The sequence below is a fragment of the Mauremys reevesii genome, linkage group 16 (assembly GCF_016161935.1).
Source record: "Mauremys reevesii isolate NIE-2019 linkage group 16, ASM1616193v1, whole genome shotgun sequence".
In the NCBI taxonomy this organism is placed as follows: Eukaryota; Metazoa; Chordata; order Testudines; family Geoemydidae; genus Mauremys; species Mauremys reevesii.
In genome coordinates, this window is record NC_052638.1 from 6,798,333 (window position 1) to 6,824,591 (window position 26,259).

Below are 26,259 nucleotides of genomic sequence, written 5' to 3' on the forward strand. Positions count from 1 at the left end.
TAACATATAACCCCAAAAACACCAAACAAACAAAAGAGAAACAAAACACAACAAATAGTCAGGATTCCCCCCTCTCTGTTAACATCCCTCAGATGTCAGGCGATCAAACTGACACTGAGGGTGGGGGGAGGTCCTAAAGAAAACACATCATACTTAACACCACAACAACAATTCTGGCCAGAACAAACAACACAAAACATACTCTTAACATCAATTATCCCTTATAGTATGCATACTTTTAGTTAACTCATGGTCATTAGATCAGGGTTATACTCTATGTGTACTCTAAATAATAATTGCATGATACATTAAATGCTATAGCCAACACAAAATTTCTTTCAAACACAGCTCAAACAAATAACTCATTCACAAAAGATCAAACAAGAAAAGTCCTGGCAAAGTTAACAAACAGTTCTCCTCTGAGGGCTCTGGTTCCGCGGCGATCTTTGCATCTCAGCCAGTCTCACGTCCTCTGTCTTCCAGCAGGTGTGCACTCCCTGCTCCAGGAGCAGCACCTGCACCTCATCGTTCAGCTGATTGTGCTGCTCTACCAGACCAGCACACTCCCGCCCATTATAAATGATGTAAACTCTTTGTCCTGAGTAAAACTGTAAGCGGTTCAAGTCTAGAAAGCTGAGCATCATACTGCTCTCCTCTTCCTGCTTCTTACACCAATCACCCTCATACAAAGCCAGGTGAAAAAACACTCTGCTGAGCTCCGCCTACAACGTGGGGATTTGAACTGTCCCCAATATCCTGTCTGCCAAAGAACTGGGCATGGAAACTCGAACACCCAGCAGAAAGCGCTTCCCCAAGCGCCCAGACAGCACACTCGCCATCTTAACACTCTCCTGCTCCGCTGACACAACGACTCCCATATAGCTGCTCACTTCTAGGTTCGGGTGTGCCTCCCTTTTCGGGCGTCCTGCGGTTCCCAGCCGCTTAGCACTATGCTCAAATGCGCCCCTCTTTTCGGGCATCCTGCGCCTCCCTTTTTGGGCGTCCTGCGCTTCCCAGCCGCTTAACACTATGCTCAAATGCGCCCCTCTTTTTGGGCGTCCTGCACCTCCCTTTTTGGGCATCCTGCGCTTCCCAGCCGCTTAACACTATGCTCAAATGCGCCCCTCTTTTTGGGCATCCTGCGCCTCCCTTTTTGGGCGTCCTGCGCCTCCCAGCCGCTTAATACAGAGACTTAGGCACACCTCCTCTCTCAGACGCCTCCTTTCTCGGACGCCCCGCGGCTCCCAGCCGCTAGAGACTTAGGCACGCCTCCTCTCTCGGACGCCCTGTCACTGAGACCCAGGTGCGTCTCCCTTTTTTTTTTTTTTTTTTTTTCTCTCTCTCTCTCTTTCTTTCTTCTTCTTTCTTTCTTTTCAGGCAACCGATACTATAGCCCACAGCTTCTCTGCCATTTGTTGCATCACATCGGGGTCACCATTTGTTGCATCGCAGGAGCAGGAACAAAGTCTGACCAACCAGTTTGATCACAAGCAGAGCTCTGTTTATTCCATCCCAGCATGCTCTTATATACAGTTATCAAGCAATCAGGCAATAACAAATTGGTTAATTAGATTCACTCAAGCACAGCTGTGACCTCATAGGGTAATTATCATCCTATACACCTGTCTAAATTTCCCAGCACACTCAACTCATCCCAGAAGCCTAAACATCTCACATTCCTTTTCCCACATGCATTAACAGGTGTGTTGTGAGCAAGACACGAGAAGTCATTCTTCCGCTCTACTCTGCGCTGGTCAGGCCTCAACTGGAGTAGTGTGTCCAGTTCTGGGCACCGCATTTCAAGAAAGATGTGGAGAAATTGGAGAGGGTCCAGAGAAGAGCTACAAGAATGATTAAAGGTCTAGAGAACATGACCTATGAAGGAAGGCTGAAAGAATTGGGTTTGTTTAGTTTGGAAAAGAGAAGACTATCAGGGGACATGATAGCAGTTTTCAGGTATCTAAAAGGGTGTCATCAGGAGGAGGGAGAAAACGTGTTCATCTTAGCCTCTAAGGATAGAACAAGAAGCAATGGGCTTAAACTGCAGCAAGGGAGGTTTAGGTTGGACATTTGGAAAAAGTTCCTAACTGTCAGGGTGGTTAAACACTGGAATAAATTGCCTAGGGAGTTTGTGGAATCTCCATCTCTGGAGACATTTAAGAGTAGGTTAGATAAATGTCTATCAGGGATGGTCTAGACCAGGGATGGGCAAACTATGGCCCGCGGGCTGGATCCGGCCCTTCAGGGCTTTGGATCCAGCCCGCGGGATTACCCCTGGTGGTGCTGCGGGCCCGGCGCTGCTCTCAGAAGCAGCCCCCGGGCCGGGAAGCAAAGGGCTCCATGTGCACACGCAGAGCCCTCTGCCCCCCCCCAGGGGCCGCAGCACTTCCTGGAGTGGCGTGGGGACAGGGCAGGCATGCAGGGAGCCTGCCTTGGCCCTGGTGTGCGCCACTGCCACCCCGGAGCCACTTTAGGTAAGCGGCACCGGGCTGGAGCTCAAATCCCTCCTGCCCCCCGCCCCCCAACTTCCTGCCCTAAGCCCTCTGCCTGTACCTCGCACCCCTCCTGCACCCAACTCCCTGCCCTGAGCCCCTTTCTGCACTCCTGTGCATTCCAACCACCTGCCCTGAGCTCCCTGCTGCACCCTGCACCCCGTGCACCCCAACTCCCTGCCCTGAGCCCCGTCCTGCACTCCGCACCCCTCCTGTACCCCAACCCCCTTCCCTGAGCCCCCTCTTACACTCTGCACCCCTTCTCTGCCCCAATCCCTTGTCCTGAGCCCCTTCCTCCACATCCCACACTCCACCCCCCCTGCCCTGGCCCTGCATACAATTTCCTCACCCAGATGTGGCCCTCGCCCCAAAAAGTTTGCCCACCCCTGGTCTAGACAGTATTTGGTCCTGCCATGAGGGCAGGGGACTGGACTCGATGACCTCTCGAGGTCCCTTCCAGTCCTAGAGTCTATGAATCTATTACACAGAGATCTCCAGGTCTGACCTGAAGATATTACCTCACCCACCTTGTCTCTCTAATACCACGCTGTCACAGGTCCCTTTCGAACACCCCTCCTGGCTACCACTGGACTGCTGTGAGGGAACCCAAGCCTCTGGGTCCCGGGTGTTTTAAACCTCTGGAGCCTAAATGGAGCCCAACCATTGCCCCAGTCTTTGGGGTCCATAGGCACAGCCTCAGGGTGCAGACCCTGTACTTGTCACCCCGCACTGAGAACTTGCTGCCCAACCCCTTGGTTCACTGCTGACCCTTCAGACGCCCCCATAGTTTAACACACCGAAGCCTCCTGGGTTACAGCTGAAATGTTGCAGGAGGCACGGGGCATATAACACAGAGACTTCTCACTGGAATCTAGCACCATTGCTCTCTTACTTGGCAGCTAAAGCACAAGCAGTACAGCTCATATACAGCACAACCTAACTGCAGCGCCTCTCAATAGCTCGCCCTTCTCTGGGAAGTCCTGGGGGACCATTGGTGGTTCAGGAAGGCAGGCAGGCTCCCCTGACTCATGAGGATTGTACTTGTTGGGTTGCTTCTTCCTCTTGGAGTCTTTCAGCCCAGCTTTCCGTGATCCAACAGTTTTCATAAGAGCAACTTTGTGGTATTAACCGGAATTCGTAAGTTTCACAGACAGAGCCCTGAGCCCATCATACACCATGCCATCGCTCCACTCGAGATTTCCTCCACTCCCTATAGCTCCCTGCAAGCTGCTGTTTCTCTTCTGCCCCGAAGAAAACCATGCTGACCGTAACCTCTGCCTTGTTCCTTTCCCCTTCAGAAACTGGAGCATTTGCTACAAGGATGTCAGGGCGCTTGTGCGTTCCTGCAGGGGGCCATTCAGAGGGTGGAGTCCTGTAGATTACCAGAAAGAGCTGAGGTAAGTGTTGTCTTCTAGTGCCAGACAAAGGCACAACAAGCAGGATGCTAGACAGGGGCTGCCAGGCTGAAATTTTAATGCTATAATGGCAGCTCATGCTAAATGCTGCATTTAAAAAAAAATTTAATACTCAAATTCTCAGTAAATTAGGGCAGAGCAAAGATCTTAAAGTTAAACAACTGGTGTCCGAATGGCTAAGTGTTTGTATGGAGATTGGGACGATGGGACTTCATATCTGGATTAGAGAAAAATGGATTAAAAAGAGCAATTAAATTTACCATCAAAGTAAAGTCACATTGACATAGGTTAGCTCTCTGCGGCCTGGGCCTAATCCGAGGCCCCTCCCTCTCTAGCAGTGAGCTGGCTATTGTAATGTTTGTTCTGGGGCTCAGATTTCTAAAGAGAACAAGAAGTACAGAAAAGAACTGGGCAAGACTAGACGCATATAGAGACAAAATCCAGTGTTGTGAAAAGGAAATGCAAAAAGGGACTAAGATCTCCATGCTGCCATGGAAGAGGACCTGGAAGGAAGAGGGAAACCCAACCGTGGAGCATCATGAAGGCTTTTCCAGGGTTCATTTCTAGCTTTCTTTCCATTCCTCTCTGGATGCACTTTTGCTTAAAAGCTCATTCGTATTGTTCTTTTCCCTGTTACAATAAGCAGACCCAGTCTGGTGTCTGGCCATGAGTTGGTTGGTATAACTACCATCTATGTAACCTCGTCATTGTCCCAGTGCTGGGGGAGATTTCCACTCAATCAGCTTTGCGATGATATGCCAGTGTGGTTTGTAATGGGATTTCTAGCTGTTAAGGGAAGATACATTTGAGTAAAGTGAGTCTCTGATGAACATCCTCATGTCCAAAGAGAGTACTGATTTGTCTGAAATAATAAGTGCCTTGGTGCTGTCATTATTAGAAACCCCTCAGGGGAGGGCATTGTTCTGAGGGGTGTCATCTCATTGGTCTTTCTGAAGAGCCTGCTGCCTGCCCAGAGGAAAGGAGTTAACTGATGAGATATTGATTTCAGTGGGACAGAAAGCAGTGCCGTACAGTCCATATCCTTTCCAGTCGGTGCTTTCAAGGACAGAGAGAGGAGGTGGCGAGGGGGGAGTACGATAAAAGGAAGGCAAGGAGAACAGGACAAATTGTTCGCTCTGCAGTTACCATTCAATAGCTTAGAAATTCAATTAACCATGCCAGTCAAATGGAAGCTAGTTTAGAGTGAGGAAAGATCAGGCCTTGCCAGAAGGCAAATGTGAAGCAAAGAGCCTTTAATTACAGCACTGTGCCTGTCACTTGTTCCCAAGATTTATTGTCATGGCGGTTGACATCTAAAACTACAAAATCCTGCCTAGGAGACAGCCTCTTCTAAGGCTTGTTTGTACAAGAGCTTGTGGGGTTTGACGCTGGTAAAATGGACACTGAAAAAATCTCCCTCCTTCTCTCGAGTGTAATTCTGCAGCTGTAGAAAGCCCTGCATCAGTATGATTCTGCAATGATAGCTTTCTCTTACTAAGCCCAAAATGTATTTTCAAGGTATGCATGAGTTATACCAATCTATGTAACCCTGTCATTGTGCAAGCAGCTAAAATTTATTGCCAGGCATCCTGTCCTCCAGCAGAGAGTGTGAAAGATGCTGTACTAGATCTTTCCTCCTCCTGCATGCGCATCCACCAACACCATGCGCCATCAGAGATGAACCTGTTGCCAGTACTTGGGGTGCAGTGAGGTCCATCACTTGGAGATGACGGGCTATCATGCAATGGTAGCAAAATGAGGATGAGTTGGAAGGTTTCTCTTTCTACAGCCAAATCTGTCAAACGAACGCTGTGAGCAAAACACCATTATAACATTGTTCTTGGCAGCCTGGACAGACAGGCTGTGGACTGAAAGGGCAATGGGGACTGAATTTCCCCCTCCAGCGTTTAGAGAGGAGGCTTTTCAAGGGTAGGGTTGAGAGGTACCATTGGGGCAGGGTATGTTTTCTTTGTTCTGCTAATGCCCATACATTGTAACAGCTAAATAACTGTATTTGCTTTGCTCTTCTAACTCCTCAGGAGGCCGGTGTTTTGTTGAGGAATTATAGGCAATTAATGAAGAACGTCCTTGATGACACGCGGCTGGTTAAACTACAGCTGGAGGGTGGAGCTCTTCTGGCTAGGCTGAGGAAGGAGGAGTCCTGTGTTACTGTCACTGAGGACTACAGGTGAGTCCGTGGGAAGGCAGGGAAGAAGGAGGGGAAGTCAAACAAAGGCAGACAGAGACTGTTTGTGGGAAAAGACTAAAAAGCTCTCCAAGCAAAAAGTCCCCGTGCAATTCCCGCTTTGATGGGTGTTTGGGGAAAAAAGCCGAAATTAAGAATGTGATGAATATGCTTTTTTCTGATTATTTTTTTTTCCAAATACCAAGAACCGTCTTGTCTCTTTAAAATTCCTGCTGAGCTGCAGGGTAGATTCCTCTAGATAACACCGAGCTCCATTTTAAAACCAAACCCTTTCCTGTGCAGGAGTGGACTGCTTCTGTCCAGAATTATGCTTGGATTTCATGTGCATACCACAAATGTCTTACAAAATTGCCTTAAGTGGTGATTCCAGCAGTGTTTATATGTTAAATTAAAACCGCTTCAAACTAACTAAAACAGCTTCTTTCACAGAGAGATTTTCTGGCCTATACATAATGGTATATTTTGTGCTGCGCCGAGGTCTGGTCTCCTTGGCTGTAGCTGCAGTTTGCACCCATAAGTGATGTTCCTTGCATGAGTGCATCATGAAATCAATTGTGGCGCAAATGTCAGTAGTTGCAGTTCTCTCAGATTTGCACTTGCAAAAGAGAGGCTGCCTCCTGGAAACTGTACTTGGCACAGTTTGGCAATATACCTGGCATGGCATTATTATTGTTCACTAGTAGCTGAAAGTCTGGGCTGTGGCCCTATGTTTGGCAGTTGGGCCAAGCAATCCGCTCTGTGCAGTCTCCCTCATGCAGCTAGTGAAATTGTGGCATGCAGATTACCTGCAAAGTAAGGGTTGACATTGGTTGAGTTGCCTCTGATGACACAGTGGTCTAGGATCTTGGCATGGCACAGATTCATGCCCTACTGTAGCTGTTAAGGGCATGGGTGTAATGCGTAAAGTCAAAATGGCTGACGCCTTACAAGTGGGACGGTTAACAGACCGTGAGTCCCAGTGATGCCACAACCTGGTGATATTCTGAAGGAAAAGCGCCCCAAACCATGCTGTTTTCATACTTTACATTGACTGTATATCTGCCTCTGGACATTTTCATTCCATGCATCTGACGAAGTGGGTATTCACCCACGAAAGCTCATGCTGCAAAACGTCTGTTAGTCTGTAAGGTGCCACAGGACTCTTTGTTGCTATTGACTGTATAGACATTCTAGGCTTCAGAGTGACAGTCCTGGAAATGTATCATATAGATTCTCTGTATTACTGTCTTACCCAGGAGCCCAAGTCATGGACCGGAAGTCTGTTGAGCTAGGTGCTGTACAAGCACAGAACAAAGAGATGCCTCCTGCCCCCAAGAATTTACAGTTAAAATGAAAGACAAGAGACAATAGCTAGATACAGACAAGACAGATGCGGGAGGAAACAATGACACGATACTAACCAAATGTTTTGTAGGCATCATAACAAAGGAGAGTTTTAAAGATGTAACAAGTTAGTTATGTGGATGTTTATGGGAGCTCCTCCCAAGTGTGAAGGGCAGCAAAGGAGAAAGCATGAAGGTACTTGTTTGAAAATCTAACAAGTGGACTGTGGAGGCTGGTATCATGGGGCGATTGCAGGCAGGAATCAAGTTACTTGGCATCATTGGCTCTTGTAAAGGGAAATTGTGCCTCACCAATCAGAATTCTTTGAGGGGGTCAACAAATATGGCAGGGGTGATTTCAGTGGATACAGTGTACTTGGACTTTCAGAAGGCCTTTGAGAAAGTCCCTCACCAAAGGCTCATAAGCAAAATAAGCAGTCCTGGGATAAGAGGGAAGGTCCTCTCATTGATTAGTAACTGGTACTAAACAAAGGGTAGGAATAAATGACCAGTTTTCACAGTGGAGAGAGGTAAATAGTGGTGTCCCCCGGGGGTCTGTACAGGTACCAGTGCTGGTCAACATACTCTGGAAAAAGGAGTAAACAGTGGGATGGCAAAATTTGCAGACAATACAAAATTACTCAAGACCAGCTTAGTTCAAAGTAGGGCAGTCAAACGATTAAAAAAATTAATCGTGATTAATTGCACTGTTAAACAATAATAGAATACTATTTATATAAATATTTTTGGATGTTTTCCACATTTTCAAATATATTGATATCCATTACAACACAGAATACAAAGTGTACAGTGCTCACTTCATATTTACTTTTTATTATAAATATTTGCACTGTAAAAATAACAGAAATAGTATTTTTCAATTCACTTAATACAAGTCCTGTAGTGCAATCTCTTTATCATGAAAGTTGAACTTACAAATGTAGCATTATGTACAAAAAACTGCATTAAAAAATAAAACAATGTAAAACTTTAGCGCTTACAACTCCACTCAGTCCTACTTCTTGTTCAGCCAATCGCTCAGACAAACAAGTTTATTTACATTTGCGGGAGATAATGCTGCTCGCTTCTTGTTTACAAAGTCACCTGAAAGTGAGAACAGACATTCCCATGGCACTGTTGTAGCTGGCATTGCTAAATATTTACATGCCAGATGCACTAAAGATTCATATGTCCCTTCATGCTTCAACCACCATTCCAGTGGACATGTATCCATACTGATGATGGGTTCTGCTCGATAACGATCCAAAGCAGTGTAGACCAACACACGTTCATTTTCATCTTCTGAGTCAGCCACCAGCAGAAGGCTGATTTTCTTTTTTGGTGGTTTGGGTTCTGTAGTTTCCGCATCAGAGTGTTGCTCTTTTAAGACTGCTGAAAGCATGCTCCACACCCCATCCCGATCAGATTTTGGAAGGCACTTCAGATTTTTAAACCTTGGGTCGAGTGCTGTAGCTATCTTTAGAAATCTCACATTGGGACCTTCTTTGTGTTTTGTCAAATCTGCAGTGAAAGTGTTCTTAAAATGAACAACATGTGCTGGGTCATCATCCGAGACATGAAATATATGGCAGAATGAAATATATGGCAGAATGCAGGTAAAACACAGAGCAGGAGACATACAATTCTCCCCTAAGGACTTCAGTCACAAATGTAATTAACGCAATATTTTTGTAACGAGCATCATCAGCATGTCCTCTGGAATGGTGGTCAAAGCATGAAGGGGCATACGAATGTTTAGCATTTCTGGCATGTAAATACCTTGCAATGCCGGCTACAAAAGTGCCATGCGAACGCCTGTTCTCACTTTCAGGTGACATTGTAAATAAGAAGCGGGCAGCATATCTCTCATAAATGTAAACAAACTTGTTTGTCTGAGCGATTGGCTGAACAAGAAGTAGGACTGAGTGGACTTGTAGGCTCTGAAGTTTTACAATGTTTTGTTTTTTAATGCAGTTATGTAACCAAAAAAATCTACATTTGTAAGTTTTTTCACGATAAAGAGATTGCACTACAGTACTTGTATGAAGTGAATTGAAAAATACAATTTCCTTTATCATTTTTACAGTGCAAATATTTGTAATAAAAATAATATAGTGAGTACTGTACACTTTGTATTCTCTGTATTTGAAAATGTAGAAAAACATCCAAAATATTTTATAAATTTCAATTGGTATGCTATCGTTTAATGGTTTGATTAAAACTGCAATTAATCGTGATAAATTTTTTTAATCATGATTAATTTTTTTGAGTTAATTGTATGAGTTAACTGCGATTAATCGACAGCCCTCATTCAAAACTGACTGCGAAGAGTTACAAGGGATCTCACCAGTGGTGAGCTGGAGCCTGTTCCCACTGGTTCGCAGGAACCGGTTGTTAAATTTAGAAGCCCTTTTAGAACCGGTTGTCCTGTGAGGGCTTTTAAATTTAACAAAAGCTCCAGCAGCTCCCTGCCCTTCCCCCGGCCCCAACTCACCTCACTCCGCCTCTGCCTCCTCCCCTGAACACTCCCCCGGCTTCTCCTCCCCCTCCCCGGCTTCCCGTGAATCAGCTGTTCGCGCAGGAAGCCTGAGAGGGCTGAGAAGGAAGCAGCAGCTTCCCGCAGGTGAGCTGGGGCAGGAGGTCCGGGGGTGCGAGAAGGGCTCCAGGTGCCATACAGCTCTGGCCTGGCCCCCATCCCCGGGCGGCGCGGCTCCGGCCCGGGCCTGACCCCAACCCCGGCTGGCGCATGTCTGGCCCTGGCCCTGACTGCAGCAAGCCAGGCGGCGCGGTTCTGGCCCGGCCACTGGGCCCGGTCCCGGCCAGCCGGGCGGCTCCAGCCGAGCGGCTCCGGTCCCAACCCCAGCTCCGGCCTGCGGCCCTGGCCTGGCCCCCACCTCCAGGCAGCGTGATAAGGGGGCAGGGAGCAGGGAGTGGGTGTTGGATAGAGGGCAGGGGATTTGGCGGGGTGGATTAATGTCGGGGCAGTCAGAGGGCAGGGAACAGGGGGATTGAATGGGGGCAAGGGTCCTGGGGTGGCAGTCAGGAAGGAGCAGGGGCGGTGGGGGGCAGTCAGGGGTAGGGATTCCGGGGGCAGTCAGGGGACAGAGAGAAGGGGTGGTTGGATGGGGCAGGGGTCCCGGGGGTCCATCAAGAATGAGAGGAGGGGTTGGATCGGGCAGCAGGGAGGCAGTCAGGGGATAGGGAAGGGGGGTGGATGGGGCAAGGGTCCCAGGGGAGGCTATCAAGGAACATGGGGGGGTTGGATGGGGCACGACTCCCTCGTGGGGTGAGGGGAAGGGAACCGGTTGTTAATATTTTGGCAGCTCATCACTGGATCTCACTTGACTGGATGATAAAATGGAAGATGAAATTCAATGTTTTGCAAATGAGCTGCAGGGAGAGAGAGATGAAGAGGTCATGGATGGCTGAGATTTTTGGGGAGATGGAGTAGCAAGAGAAGGGGAACGGCAGGGGCAAGGAGGGAGAAAGGTGTGACGTTAGGAATGGTGGCATGAGAGGGACAGAGGTGGGGATGGAGACAGGAGGGGGAGAGGTTGGGTTTGGAGAGAGGGCCAGGGCTGGTCCTTCAGAAGTAAGGAAATGAAGGGTGTGGGACCTAGATTTGTGCTTGTGGGAAGAGGGGGAGATTGGAGTGGAGAGGGGAAGAGGAGCAGGTAGAGTGATGTGAGCAAGGAAAGGAAAATGGAGCCAATGGGAAATTTAGGGAAAAGAATATCACATTTATCATTTTTAATGGGGTTAGTAAAATGCTATCTGGCATGTACTGGAACACGTCAGACTTGAGCAAAGAAAATAAATGCTCAAACTAGTGGCGGGGGGGGAAGCAAAGGGGCCTCTCTCTGAAAGTGGCATCGGATATGGATAGTTCAGAGAGGGTGGGGAAAAAATTTCTTCCACAAAAAATCCTAACTACACTCACGTAGGCAAAGCTATAGGGAAATGCCTGACTCTGAAACTTAATGTGGGCAGAGCCCTTTTGGAGAACCAGCCCCTTTGTTTGCTTTGGAAAACAAACTGCTTTGACCGGACAAAGTTCTGTGTGCTTGTATAGTGCGTGCAGAGCATGTGTAGTAGGGGCTTGTTCTGCTTGGCCAGTAAGGGTTGATCCAGTGCCTGCTGAAGTCAGTGGGGCCAGATCCTCATGACCAAACTCAATTTACCTTAAGGCCAGTGCCGGTCCCCAAATCCTCCCAGTGGGCCAAGAACGTCACTGAAGATGGTGCTCAGAAAAGAAAATGTTTATATTGTATTTTTTATTTTGAATTTCTTAGAAATACTAAAGCTGCCGTACAACTTTATACGATTCTTCGCCTGCCAGAGAGTTTTTAGTGTTTGCCAGACACCTGGCAACACTTCAGTTCTGTCAGTTTGTTGATGTTTGGCCTCAGTGACTGAGCAGTTGAAACCTTCAGGATTGCAGCAAGGTGTGCGTCCGATAGTTGTGTTCGGTATTTTGACTTGTTTATAGTCATTGTGGGGAAAAAAGTGAAGCTGACTCTGCCCGGCAGCTAATGATGCTGCCTCCATGGCTGACTCTGCCCGGCAACTAATGATGGTATCTCTGTCCCTCCCCCCCAGCCAATGGGAGCTGCGGGAGGACATTGCCGGCAGCGTGGCCGCCTGTGTCTCTCCTCCGCGGGCCACAGTGGGGAGGTTCTCGGGTGGCAGATGGCCGCGGGCCGGGACTTTGAGACCCCCGCTGTAGAGTGATTGCTGAGGCTACAGACCACATAGGGTATTGGCTGAAGTAGCTGCACACGAGCCTTACGTGTTCCATTGCAGGGCAGAGGAGCAGAGAATTCAGGCAGCTCCATTCCCATCCTGTACCTGTGGACTGTTTGAACCCCACCCCTTTAAATGGGGGAACCTCACTTGTTTTTCTGCTTGGGGACCCACCCCACAGGCAGGGCAAGTTTTAGCCCCTTGCAGACATCCTGCTTATTCATGCCCAGCTGGGTGAGTGCATGTTCTCAACACTGGTTTGCTGATTGTAGACACTCCTGGTCTTAAAACTACAGGACTAATTTTACTCAAACTGGGCTTGTGTTGCCGACCCCACTGAGACATACGCTCCAATCGGGTTTGAAGAAAGCTGGTTGTTCTTTGAGTAGTGTCCCTATGGATGCTCCTTGAGAGGCACAGACGTACATGTGCCTCTCAAGCCCTTGGTCGGAGATTTTTCCGCTAGCAGTGCCTGTTCGGCCTGCACATGTGCCCTGTGCCTCCTTATGCAGGACACCAGGGCTATATCGGGATGTGCGGGCGAGCCACCCTCAATTCCTTCTCTGCTACCTCATCTTGAGACAGAGCTCTAGGGTGCCTGCCTTGAGAGTGCCTGGGCTATTTCGTCGTCTTATAGTTTGTTTTGTTAGTATAGCTAGTTGTTAGTAGTAGTTAGCAGTGAGAGAACAGTTCTTTCTTTTTTTCTCTCCTCTCTTTTCCCTTGAGGAGCCTTGTCTTCCTGGCAGGGCATGCCTGGCTCACCAGGCTTCAGACGCTGCCTCTCCTGCCAAGAGGCTATACCTGTGAGTGATGGCCACTCTAAGCATGTCCATAGTTTGGGGGAATCCCACGTCTCCTGGAAGTGCAGTTTCTGCCTGGCCCCCAGGTTGCGGGCAAGGAAAAGCAGGAAAGTTAAGACCAGCCTCTGAGTCAGCTCAGGGGACCCCACCATACATCTGTCTCTGGACAAATCCAGTGCCCCCTTCCACTTTGGCTCAGGCTTCCCCTAAGAAGGGGAGGTCATTGGTGGCTTCTGAGAGGGCTCCCAAGTACAGACTATCATCTGAAGTAACCTGCTCTTAAAATGCCCAGATCCCCTGCGAGATCTAGATCTCCAAAGCCTTGCCCTCTTGTTTTGCTACTGTTGAGTTGAAGGATTCCTCCTCCAGGACTCGGGAGCTGGAAAGCCCTGGAGCTCCAAGAAAAGACATGGTTCCAATGGGGCTTTGTTACTCTCTATCCGGGACAAGGAGGGCAAGGATGAGCACCCTGGTCCCATGCTGCCAGACTCAGTCCTGCTGTCAGCACCTGCCCATTTGGCACCTACATCAGTATGCCCACTATCAGTGATACCATCAGCTTTGGCTACTGCATCGGTACCAATTCCCTACTTGGTACAGTGGGAGGTTAGATATGCAAGGGACTTGTTCATAATGGATAAGTCAGAATCCCTGCTCCTCATGGATACCGAACGCCTTTTGGTACCAAGATCTTGATCTCTAGGCTGCTACCGTCCTCTGGCACCACAGGACTCTCCACCCTTTTCTATGGGGGCTCCTCAGTGGCCATACAGGGATCCCTGGACTGCTTACAGACAGCAATTCTCCTCCAGACCACCAGTGCCATCTCAAAGGGAAACTAGGGTTGATCAGTCCTCTTCTTCCCAGCCAGTCACCTCCACAGGAGGAGACATTTGAGGAACAGGGGGCAGGATGGATAAAGAGGCCACCCCTCAAACACCCATATTCTCCTTATATCCAGACGAAGTGCTTATGCCTCCACTACCTTCCGTGGCTAGCGATTTTCAACAATTTTCAAGATGTCCTAAAGAGGGAGCTGACACTCTTCATATTCCACAAGAAGAGGTCAGGGATTCACAACAGAAGCTGTTGAATATCCGACAGTCAGCAACACCTGCCAGGGTGGCGATACTCATCAACCAGGTGCTCCTCGGTCCAGCTAAGACTGTGAGACAAACACCTGCTACTCTTCCACCAACATGTAAATTACTGATAAAAAGTATTATCTTCCCTCCTAGGGACTCTGATTTCTTGTTCTCCCACCCTCCACCTAACTCCCTACCAGTGGCACAGCCAGGTTCTAAGTGCAGGGGGAGCAAACAAAAAAGGCCCCTCCCTTGGCTCCTGCTCTGGCCATGCCCCCCCTTGGCTCCTCCTCTGGCCACTCCACGCCCCCCCCCTTGGCTCCTCCGGCTGTGCCACGTTCTCCCACACTTGGTTCCTCCGGCCACGCTGTGGCCAAGTCCTGTTTGTGTCAGAAGGGCTCTGGCCTTCTACTTGGATAGGACCAAGCAATTTTGAAGATCACCCAGGTTGTTCATCTTCTTCGCAGATATATTCCAGGGATCCATGATTTCTGCTCGGAGACTAGGGATAGTTTATCGATAGGATACCTGCCTTCCCTTTCCCTCTGCTTTGGGCTGTTCTCTGTGGAGACATTTGGGTAGAAAAGAAACCCAGGGCAGTTCACCCGGGCATCCCCGTGTAGCTTTAGTGTCTGGCAGTAGGAGGCAAAGGGCGCATGTGCAGGCTGAATGGGCACTGCTGGAAGAAAAACCTCTAATGACGGGCACGAGAGGCACATGTGCACCTGAAGTGGCGCTAGGGTGACCAGATATCCCAATTTTATAGGAACAATCCTGATTTTTGGGTCTTTTCCTTATATAAGCTCCTATTACTCCCCCACCCCCTGTCTCAGTTTTTCACATTTGCTGTCTGGTCACCCTAAGTGGAGCACCCATAGTGGGGCACAGTTCAAAAGCCTGCAGTTATTGCATAAGGCCAGTAACCTCTACTTATGTCTATTTGACCTTTAGAGCTAGTACTGAAGTAGCTGCAGATTTATACTGGGGCTAAATAGCAGAATTTGGCTCTGTGACTTGTAGATACACACGGGCAGGGGCACTCTTGTGCACAACCTTAGTTTTTGCGTTTCCTAACTTTCGGGTGTGGGTTGTACAATTTTATCAGTCATTGGACAATTTTTGTATTTAAAAGGACTTGAAATCAAATTTTTTACAAGAGTTAAACGCAGTTTTACATTTTACTCTCGGGTCCTCCTGCCAATGTTTTGTCACTTGAGTCACACTTTCCTGTTATTTAAAATGCTGTTCTGTCTCCCGTTGCTGTGTGGAAGCCTGACATAAACAGGGGAATGTGATTCGCTGCATTTGGCTGGTGCTGGGAGGTAGTGAGACCGACTGTACACAAGGTGTAGTCAAAGAAACAACGCAGTCAAACAGAAACAATGGAGGAAATAATAGATGTCTCTAACCTGTCATGGTGATAGTCAGTACTTGTATTCATAGTAACTAAGCCATGTCAGACTGCGTTGTGGCTTTTCAGTTGACCGTGTCACTTTGATAACGTTCATTGATAAGGCATAGAAAGGACTGATACAGTTTACAATCGTTCTCATTTGGATGCCGTGAGTGAAAGGCCAGTACCTGTACTAAACCACACTCAGCAGAGCTCTTACGAAGGATACCCCCAGTACACTTGCTGGCTCTGAAGGCCTAATTTCCCTTCCTAGCTCATGGCTTAATGTTACAGCAAATTCAAGTCATAAAGTGGGAATACAGAGCAAAACAAGCCCAATGGAAAACATTTAATTAATGCCTTCTTTCAGGTTCGTGACCTATGCACTAAAATAGGCAGGAGCCCACATCGGTGGCCTGGAAAGGAAGCAGGCTTGTACTCCCTGTAGTGGGATATTATCTGACAAAAACCTTTTGGAAATACATTGCAAAAAACCTCACTTCAGTCATTCTTTAGTAATGAGACATCCCCCACCCTGCCCCATGCCCCAGCTGTTAGTTTTGGCTCCCTGCCCTCCTCCCCACCCTCTCTAGCCTGCTTGTTTACCATTCTGTGCTTTCCATGGCACGTAGAGCAATCTCCCTGTATGTGACAGCCGGGGACCTGACCCAGAGCATTCTGAGTTCCTAAACCTGAAGGGTAAATGGCATGTCTCAGAAATTGACAATGACACCATCAGTGTAAGAGAAGTTGTTAGTTAAGAAGAGCCTGGTGTGGCATGTAAGTCTGTGTTTCAGACAAAATCTTGAAGTTTCACCTAGGCCTATAGACAACTGCAGTGTAGCTGTCTGTTGGTACCCTCGCTGGATGTTCCCCAGCTGCCTTGTACTCTAATCCACCCTTAACATAGTGCAGATCTGCTCGCTCTCCACTTTCAGTGTACATGGAGCCCCTAAACCTGCTCTTCCTCCTGCCCCAATAATGGCCAGGTGTAGAAGATGGTCTTGGCCAATCAGGCACGGATCAAATCAAGGAAATGAAAAGATTTCTGTCTCAGTCTAGCCTATGGGGGAATTTTGTCTAATAATGGTCTCACAGCCCAAAAAAGTGTCCTGCTGAGGCTGGCAGCACCTACTTGGGATCTTCCGTAGCCCTCCGTGACATGGTAGCCAGGATGTAATTTCTGCTGAATAGAGTCCTTGGGGGCAGTGTTTTCAGCTGCAAGTACCGTACATCTGTGTTTGTACCCAAGATTTCAGCTTGCTGTACTTGGCATACTAAACTCAGGCTCATTAGCATGGACAAGGGAAGCCTCCCCCTTCTACTATACAGATCCTTTGGTGTAGTAGCTTTGGCATGGCTGGTGTTGAAATGCAAATCTAGGAATCTCAGCTAGTCTTGCTGTTGCCATTAGCCAAAGAGCAGACAAATAATGTAGATAAATAATAACAGCATAAAAATGATGGACTCTGCCTGCAATAGCAGAGACTGCTACTGCCCATGAAATTCCTCAGTGCCATTTCAAACAGCAAGTGAACTCCTCTGGCAGGTAAATTATATGTATTTAAGAGGCGTTTTATTTTGCATACCAGCTCAGAGCAAACTCATTGCGACATTAGTTTTGGTAAATATTCTAGTTCACTACTTAGTTTGTGGGGGATTTAGACACCTATTCTGTAGACTCTCATCTTAAGCACTGAAAAGCCAGCTGAGGCGAGGCAGCATCAGTGTGAGTCCTTATGAAAGAGTGCGATCTGGGTGCTAGGGAGTGAGTGGAGGTGAGTCACTAAAACCTAGCCTCTATCTTAAAATTTCTCACCATTGCATTTCCATTATTGCCGCTACAGCAGTGTAGAAAAACTGGGAGCTCTAACACAGACGAGGTGCCTTGTGGCTGCTGATCTTTTATCACTGTATGATCAACATGTGCTCTGAGTCCATTTAGTCTAGCACCAGAGATCCCAAACTTTTTAGTACTGTGGCTTCTTTACAGATATTTTAAAACTTGGTGGCTCCCCATAGCCAAATTCCGTTTTTGTTGTTGTTTTTTTAAACCAACCGAGTACATTAGATTGAAGAGGGTTACCAGAGTTTGGATGGTTTTGTGACTGTATTCAACCACATACGGTTTTATTATATCATCGGATCTAATTTGGGATTTTAAAGCTATCATTTGAAAATATCAATATTTTTGGCATGTTCAGATTCAGCCTAACATTTCCATGAGAAGAATGGGCCTTCTTCAGCTATGGTACCTGCTTTGACGACTGTCCCATAACACAGAAGCTGAGCCATGTTGGCCAGTCTGTGGCTTCATCATGCTGCAGTGCAAAATATTGACTCTTCTTCAGTTGGTCCTGCATGTTTTCTGCAATGTATTGACAGATGGCGTTATTTGACTTGGAATGGTTTTCAGTGCCAGGGCTGTTCCCCAATCATAATGCTCTATATGTCTCTTGCTGCTGGAAGTAGAAGGTCTTCTACGGTGTATGCTGGGTTGCATTTTGCAGTGTGCATGGCCACAACAAAAGATGCTTCTAAGGCTTTTTGAGGAACGGTTTTCTTCTTTAGCAACTTTCTCTCTGAATTTGCTATACGCTGAGTGGGCTACAAACTCCACAGGGCACTATATTTTTGTCCTTGGGCAAGCATACACTCTTCTCTGAACTAACTTGCCGCTGTGTTGCTACAACTGTGTATATGCACTGAGAAGAAAATATCAGAACGTATAGTACAGCACACTAAAACTGCAACGGTGACCAGACCGAGAATCTTGTAACACTTTAATTCTAAATAAAGAAAAATGACCGGAGGCACTAATTTATCAGTGCAATATATCTATATTATATAGACATTATCTTAGAATTACATCAAATGCGTGACAGATAATATATGTGTACCCAGATAATATATATGTAGTAAGGTTCATCTTTACTGAGCACGACTTGTTATGCTGTATGCAGTGTTGTGGTAGCCGTGTCGGTCCCAGGATATTAGAGAGACGAGATGGGTGAGGTAATAACTTTTATTAGACCAACTTCAGGTCAGACCTAAAGAACTGCTCAGTGTAGCTCAACAGCTTGTCTCTCTCGCCTACAGAAGATGGTCCAGTAGAAGGTGGGTGAGTATTACCTCCCCCACCTTGTCTCTCTTGTTATGTTGGACGTTTCTCTTGAATACCTGAGGTTTCATCTGTACCCAAGATATAGTTTCAGAATATATCGTCGTACTCCTAAAAAGGGTAACTCCTGCTGGTTTTGTTTTTTCCTCCAGCCCCTAGCAGCTATTGATTGGGATCTTGTTAAGATTGTAAATGGGCATCTCTTGTGAACCATACAATCCTTAATTTGTACATGACCAGCCAGAGTGAGATTAGCTACTCCCCCGACCCACAGGAACGATAACCCTAACTCCAAGTGCCCTACCCATAGGAACCCTCATTCTACCTTCCAGTCCCCTGTGCATAGGAACCCTAACCCTAGGGCAGGAAGCCCTACCACTAGGAACCCTAACTCCATGTTCCCTACCCATAGGAACCCTAACCCTAGGGCAGGAAGCCCTTACCATAAGAACCCCAATCAATGTGTGGGGAGCCATATGCATAGGAACCCTAGCTCTAGGGTGGGGAGCCCTACCCATAGAAACCCTAATTCCAGGGGCCCTAACCCTAGGGTGGGGAGCCCTACGCATAGGAATCCTAACCCTAACTCCATGTGCCCTACTCTTAGGAACACTAATCCTAGGGGGGAGCCCTGCACATAGGAACCCTATGGCAGGGAGCTCTACGCATAGGAATCCTAACCCTAACTTCAAGAACCCTTTTCATAGGAACCCCAGTGCCCTCCCCATAGGAACTCCCAGTGCCCTCCCCATAGGAACCCTAACCCTAGGATGGGGAGCCCACCCATAGGAACCCTAACTACAAGTGCCTTACCCAGCAGTGAGGCAGTGTTTCCTTTACCTGTAATGCTGGTGAGACCATTACTGGAGACTGGGTCCAGTTCTGGTGTCCACCCTTCCAAAAAATGTGGAAAAATTGGAGGGAGTTCAGGGGAAAACTACACGAATTTGAGATCTGGCAAATCTGCCTGAGAGTGTGTCGCTTAAGGAGCTGAATGTGTATAGTTTATCAGAGAGAAGGATAAGAGGTGGTTTGATCAAAGTCCATCAGCTCCTACATGGGGAGAAGATTTCTGATAGCAGAGGCCTTTTTAATGTAGCAGACAAAGGCAGAATGGGAGCCAGTGGCTGAAGTTAGACAAATTCAGACTTCAAATGAGACTCTCTTTTTTCAGGGAGGTGTAATTAACCATTGGGACAGCTCACCAAGGGACATGAATGTTGAAATGTTTAAATCAAAATTGAATGTCTGTCTAAACGATATACCCTAGAGATGCCTTACTCAGCCATGTTTCATGGGGTGCACTGTGCAGGAGGTCAAAGGAGTGGTCCCTTGTCCTGAAAACCTAGGAACTAGATGTGTAAATGGCACTAGTGCCAAGGAGGGGAGGAGTTTGACCCTTCAGCCACTGGCTCCCATTCTGCCTTTGTCTGCTACATTAAAAAGGCCTCTGCTATCAGAAATCTTCTCCCCATGTAGGAGCTGACAGACTTTGATCAAACCACCTCTTATCCTTCTCTCTGATAAACTATACGCATTCAGCTCCTTAAGCGACACACTCTCAGGCAGATTTTCCATACCTCTTGTGCGCCATGTGCAGCACTCGCTTCCCAATACTTCCCGGTGCAGTTTCAGCATGTTGGTTTTATTTTATAAAGACATTATGTGGTTTGGAGCTTTGCTAATTTGGGAACCTCCTCTCCTCTCTGCCTATGCAGCAGTGGTGGCTGAGATCAGCTGAGTTGTGTTGTTGACCATTGCTAAATGGTTGCCATTGAAGACAGAGGCCCAAGAGAGCTCTGGCCCCTATGAGTTTGCCAGACTCCACACTTCTTGGCATTCAGGGTTCTAGCTTCTTGTAAGCGAAGACTCTGAGTAAGGCCATGTCTATACGTATGGCGCTGCAGCGGCACTGCTGTACCAATTCTCCCAGTCAGTGCTTGTTTCTCCGAAGCAGCTGCTCCATGAACACCACCAGCAACCTGGAATTGGTTTTTTGCTATTAGCAATCTGTCCTCAAAGAAATCGTCCTGCCCCTCTTTGTTGTGGTTCTTCCCATGGCTCTGAAACGTTCACGAGAACAGTGGAGAACTGTGGAGGCGCCGTGCTTCTGTCGGATGGTGGACAGCAAAAAGTGCTGCGCAGGTTTGCGGGATTTAAAAAAGATTGTGTGAAAATGCGGAGATAGAGATGGAGATGTGTGCCCCACAATGCATTGCAAAAATTCCCCAGAAGGCATTGCACTGGAGGATGCCGTGTCGCCCACTGGGACACCTACCCATAGTGCACTGCACTTTGCATCAGCACAAACACTCCTAGTGAGTATGTGTAGCACCAAGGCAAGCAGCCGGTTATGCCTGCGCACAAGCGATATACTAACTGTGACCGTTTTATACCTACGTAACTTGCGTCAACCAAAGTTTGTTGTATATACATGGCCTCAGTCTTTCTGCAAATCTGGTTAAGGACCTCAGGATTTGACCATTATTATTACATACTGGTCCCTTCTGGCCTTAGAATCTATGAAGGGAGGTCATGTTATATTTTGTCAGTTTCTCTTGAAAGAATACATTCTGATCTCTCCCCGGTGAGCAGGTAATTGCTCCAAGTTTTCCTCCATTTGTGTGAGGTGTAGTGCGAAATGCAAAGACGCACACAGCGACATTTCTATCCAGACACCTACCTTCACTCCAGGCTGTCGTTTTTGGACAGTCCAACCTGTTCTTTGTGTTTACCTGGTGGTTTGAGCCTGGTGAAGAGCACTCACATCCCAGTTAAACAAACCCTGTTGCTCTGTACATAAGGGAGTGCACAGCCATTCTCACGTTGAGCACATTCCAAAGGTGTGTTATGAAGGCTGCAGTTCCTGAGCTTCTCAAAGACCAGCAGAGGAGGTCAAGGCCTTTTTAGGTAAGTTTTGGTTGCGCCTTGAGGTGTCTCCTTGGGTCCCCGGTTCTGTAGTGAAGGTAGGCAGTGCTTCACAGTCCAGAAAGGTGGCTTTCTCCCATGGGACAACATTCCCGGAGATGGAAAATAGCAAACATGGCAGGATTTACAGTGACAAGAAAGCTGCTGAATCCCAGCTTGTAGCCAACAGAAGCTGCTGCCGCTGCTATTCACTTACTATGTACTTGCTCATGCAAAAGTCTAATTGATTCAATGACAGTTTTATATGAGGAAGAATTCAAGGTTCCGGCTAATTTTTGTTCAGTATTTGCATTATGCCAGGTGCGTGTTGGGTGCTTAGTTACATGCTGCGCATATTGAGTTTTTAAAACCCTGTGTTGTCCATGCTAGACACCAGTTCTGCTACCTAGTTGCTTCTGGGTCAGCCTGCTTCTTCCCACAGGCCTGGCTGCTCATATGGATGAGTTGGGAGCGTTCAGCTCACCTTGGGGGAACTATTCTAACATTGGTATAGATTTAATGGTATAGCCACGGTCACTATATATAGTGTGAAGTAATGGATTGTCTAGAAGAGGGTATGTGGAGCGTGTGCAAAATTGGGGAACGTGATTTATAAATGAGGATTGTCCCCGTAGATCTGTGTGTGGTGCTGAGTCTTTTAAAGGTAATTCTTACTCAGAGAACACAAACCAGCTGGATAACACAACGCTCAATGCAAATCAAATAACAGTTAATATGAATGTAGAACTAGGTACCGGTCTTCTCAAGCTAGGCAGTGCTTGTAAAGCCACTTACAAACATGAAGTACAATTATCCCTATAGGTAGATTGTATTATCCAGTTTTATTCCAATGTAGCTTCTTTTGTTGATCTCACTGAGATTTCAAAATCAATCTGAGTCTGACTTGGGAGTATTATAGCAGCATCCCCCCCAAACACTGTTTCCTTCTGCTGCCTTGTGCTGTTAAACTCTGAGGTGCGAATCACTGGATGAACCACACAACGCCTTGAGATTAATGGCAGCAAACTCACCTTCATGTACCATAGCTAAGGATCAGTTAATCGTAAGCCCCCACCTAAGGCAAAAGGCGTTTTGGACTGAGTGACTGGCTACAGTTTGAGTGTCATGGGTGGCAGTTTTATTTTTGGGGGAATGTGATCAGACTATTTGAGTGGGGGAAGTTAGACATGTGGGGAGGGGCATTGGGGCGGAGGAATGTGTGAAGAGGGGTTTTGAGCAGTAGGGAGTGGGATAAATGGGGATGGATGGCAGGGGAGCTGAGAGAGAGTGGGGATTCAGGCATGAGACCCCCAGCTCTTCCAGTGCATCTCCTAGCTCTGCCAGTGCATCCCAACCCCCTGCACCCCACAGCTCTGCTAGTGCACCCCAACACTGTACGCTAACCCCCTGCACACTCCAGATTTTCCAGTGAACCTCAACCCCCCTGGACCTCTCAAAGTCTTTGGGTAAAAAAATGTAGACGTGTGAATGCTTCCTGGGAGAGAAGAGGGCAATTGGGGGTGCAGCAAGAGGAGTGGGGTAATGGCGAGGGGATAAATGGGGATGGGTGGTAGGGGAGGGGGAGTGGTTGGGGGCTAAGGTGAGGGAGGCTTCAGAGTTAGGGGGTGCAGGGGTGGGACAGTGGACGGGAGGTGTGGGGGTGAGTTCCAGAAGGCCTGGGGAGAACAGGGACAAGGGCACCTGTCAGCTCCACATTCTGCATGTTCCTAGATCTGGGGCTCTCTTGCCCCTCTAGTGGGGTCTGAGCCCCCTCCCTGCCCCCCTCATATGATCTGGTTTGTGGAGTCCTTGCCCATCTGGGAGTGCCAGAGTCCCTCTTGCTTGTGTGGGTGGGTGTCTGGGTCTGGGGGCTCATGCCCATCTACAGGAGTTGGACCTATGGTTGCCAACACCGTATTTCAAAAATAAGGGACTGTTTTCTTAGCACCCCCCCTCCCCTCTCTTCCTGATATTTTATTATTATCATCATTGTTAATGAGCACTACTCACCGACATTCACTGAGGGAGTTCCTGCTGCTCCCGATCTTGTTGTACAGCCATGAAGAAACGAGGGATGTTCCTTCTAATAAGAGACTGGTGGCATCCCTAGGACCCCTCCTCACGTCACGTGAGCCAGGTTCTGGGGGGCTTGTCCTTTTGGGAGAGTCTCAGGCCCCTTCTCTGCCCCCATGTGAGTGAGGATCAGGGAAGGCCTGTCCTGTTGAGTGGGGAGCTGAGAACTGGTATGCTTCACACCCATCCCGCATGCAGGCTCTGAGGCAGGCAGGAGGGGCCTGGGAACACCTACTGAGAGGAATGGGTTGGTTCATATGGCTCAGAGCTCTTGTTTCAGGCTGTATCATTTCCAGGGGCTGTTCTCATTCAATGAGACTATCGCATTGACGTGAATGGGCCACTTCACCCCCCTCAGAGTCTCCTATGTTGCGGGTGGATGTGGAGAGAAGCCCTTTCCCTCTGGCCTTCCCGTTTAGAGGTGTTTGTGACAGTTTTTGGGGTGCCCAGGACTCTGCCTCTAGTGAGAGAAAGTCCTGCCTATGCTAGCTGAGTGTTAGCCACTCACACTGTGCCAAGCCTGCCTTTGCCCTGCAGGCTAACAAGAGGTGCACCCCAGTTCCCACGTCCCCTTGAATCATTCCTCTCTGACATCCAGCCTCTGGCACTGGCTACTCTCAGAGATCCCAGATCCTCTGCCTGCATAGGAGCCTGGGCCCCAGTTTATCAGCTTTACCTTAAATCACCACTCCTGTAAACCACACAGCACCGGTGAGCACTTACCATGAAACGAAAGAAGGGTTACTTAAGAAAGAATAGAGATTCCACTAGAAACAGGAGCAAGTGATGGAAACAAATGGCTACATACGAAACCAAACCATAAAACTCGAACTAGGGGCAACACTTGTTAATAGTTACCTTTCCTATAAGAAGTCCTATAACTTTTCTAGCTAATATAAAAGGTTTCCCCCCTCCCAAAATTCAGTCTGTTGCAGAGCTGGCTGGCTTCCCAGGAATCAGGATCCAGTCTTTCCTGAAACACCCCTGCATGCCTCTTCCCCACTCCGTGAGATACTGAGTCAGGCTTTTGTCTCTATTCAGAGACCTGCAGTCCCCTGTCTGGTATAATTTCCCTTTTTTACCTCTCAGTGGTTTCAGTTGTCTTTCATGGTTTTCCGTTGATAGTTCTGTGATGGGTCAAGGGTAGACAGCTGAGCCTTGCATTGCGTTACTGGCTAACCAGGGAGGAGTGGCAACTCCCTCCCGCTTGAATAGCCATCCCCGACACACACATTTCCCTGCTGACTAACTTGTACTCCAAGCCTATTAGGCATCATTTTCAGTATTGTCACATTACTCCTTAAATATTACTCATACACACACCTCGCAACAATTAGGAATATTGATACATTACAAGCTTCCGGTAGAGACCTCACATGCTCTCCTTTATGGATAGATGCCATGAAAGCAGTATATTAGGCGTAGTGAGTTTGTCAGGTCTGAGACAGGAGTTGCTTGTAAAGGACAATCTTCAAGTCACCTCTCTTGCTAGCTTGAAAATATTGTCTGTAGACACAGTCCTCTGGGCTGAACTCTGACAAGGCCTTGCGGAATGGCTAAGTAGCCACTGCGCTCTGCATCTTGTCTAGCTGCATCCCAGCCCAAGTCTCGGAGAACTCCCATCAGTTAATTAAACATGGTTTATCTTTGCTGAATCCAGGCTGGTTATTTTTAATCAAGTCTCCTTCCCTTTGATCTGTTCAGAAATGTACACAGATATTCATCTCAAGTGATATCAAACTGGCAGCCCTGCAACGTCGTAGGATGCCCCGACTCTGTATAGATAGTGACTTGGAGATAACTGCCCCCTCTCTGGTCTGTGCTTAGCAAGCCGTAAGCTGTCTGCTAGGAAGCTGATTTTCCAGACAGTTTGTTTTCTGCTCTTGTATTTGGGATGTGAAGGGGTGAACTTGATCGGAGTTCCTGGGATGTTTTAATAACCCCATTCCTGCCCCTCCCTGTGCCCAGGGCCGGCTCCAGGCACCAGCCCAGCAAGCAGGATTGAAGGACCTGCTGCCGAATTGCCGCTGAAGACTGAAGCGGCGGCAGTAGAGCTCCCGCAGATCGTGGCCTTTTTTTTTTTTTTTGCTGCTTGGGGCGGCAAAAACCCTGTAGCTGGCCCTGCCTGTGCCCCACCTCACAGTTCTGAGCACCGAGGAGACTCCTCACACAGACTGCCAGGGACGTTATAATTCTCTCTGTACGTGTGCTGGTCACACGGCTGAGAGAGGGAAGGCCATGGATCCTGGAACACAGTGGGACCTAGTGACTGACATCATGCCCCAGCAAACTGTTTCCGTGGTGATCCGCGTCTTGGCCCACTGCAGCGGTGTCCTTGTGCCAGTGTCCTTGGAGCCCTAGGAGCCGTGGAATCTCTAGGTCAGCACAGAAGAGTTCTTGATGCGGATCCTTTGTCACAGCACTTGCCGGGGGCCTTGGGACGACAGGTGTCAACGTGCATCTGGCAGCCTCAAAGCTTTCATCTCCAGCAACAATGCAGCTCACAGACTAAGACACAGGGGATACTGCAGTTCAGGCTGTTAATTGTCTCTCGGTCTGAATTCGTATTCCACCCCTGACTCCTGGAAGTCTGGGTACCATCCGTACTGATTGATCTGTGAACACGAGCTGGCGGAAGTGTCTCTTTCTCCTGTCCCCATCTCTCTCGTTAAGTTGCACATGGAGGAGACAGTGGACTTTTG

General features: G+C 47.9%; 1 protein-coding gene across 1 annotated transcript in view; it reads left to right on the forward strand.

Annotated features, from left to right (window-relative positions):
* The window catches only part of PLEKHG4 (pleckstrin homology and RhoGEF domain containing G4), a 159,999-nt gene that overhangs the window by 78,836 nt on the left and 54,904 nt on the right, over positions 1 to 26,259 (forward strand). The window contains 2 exon segments of the mRNA XM_039503354.1: positions 3,791 to 3,889; positions 5,947 to 6,095. Of these exon segments, the coding sequence (XP_039359288.1) occupies positions 3,791 to 3,889; positions 5,947 to 6,095 (248 nt within the window).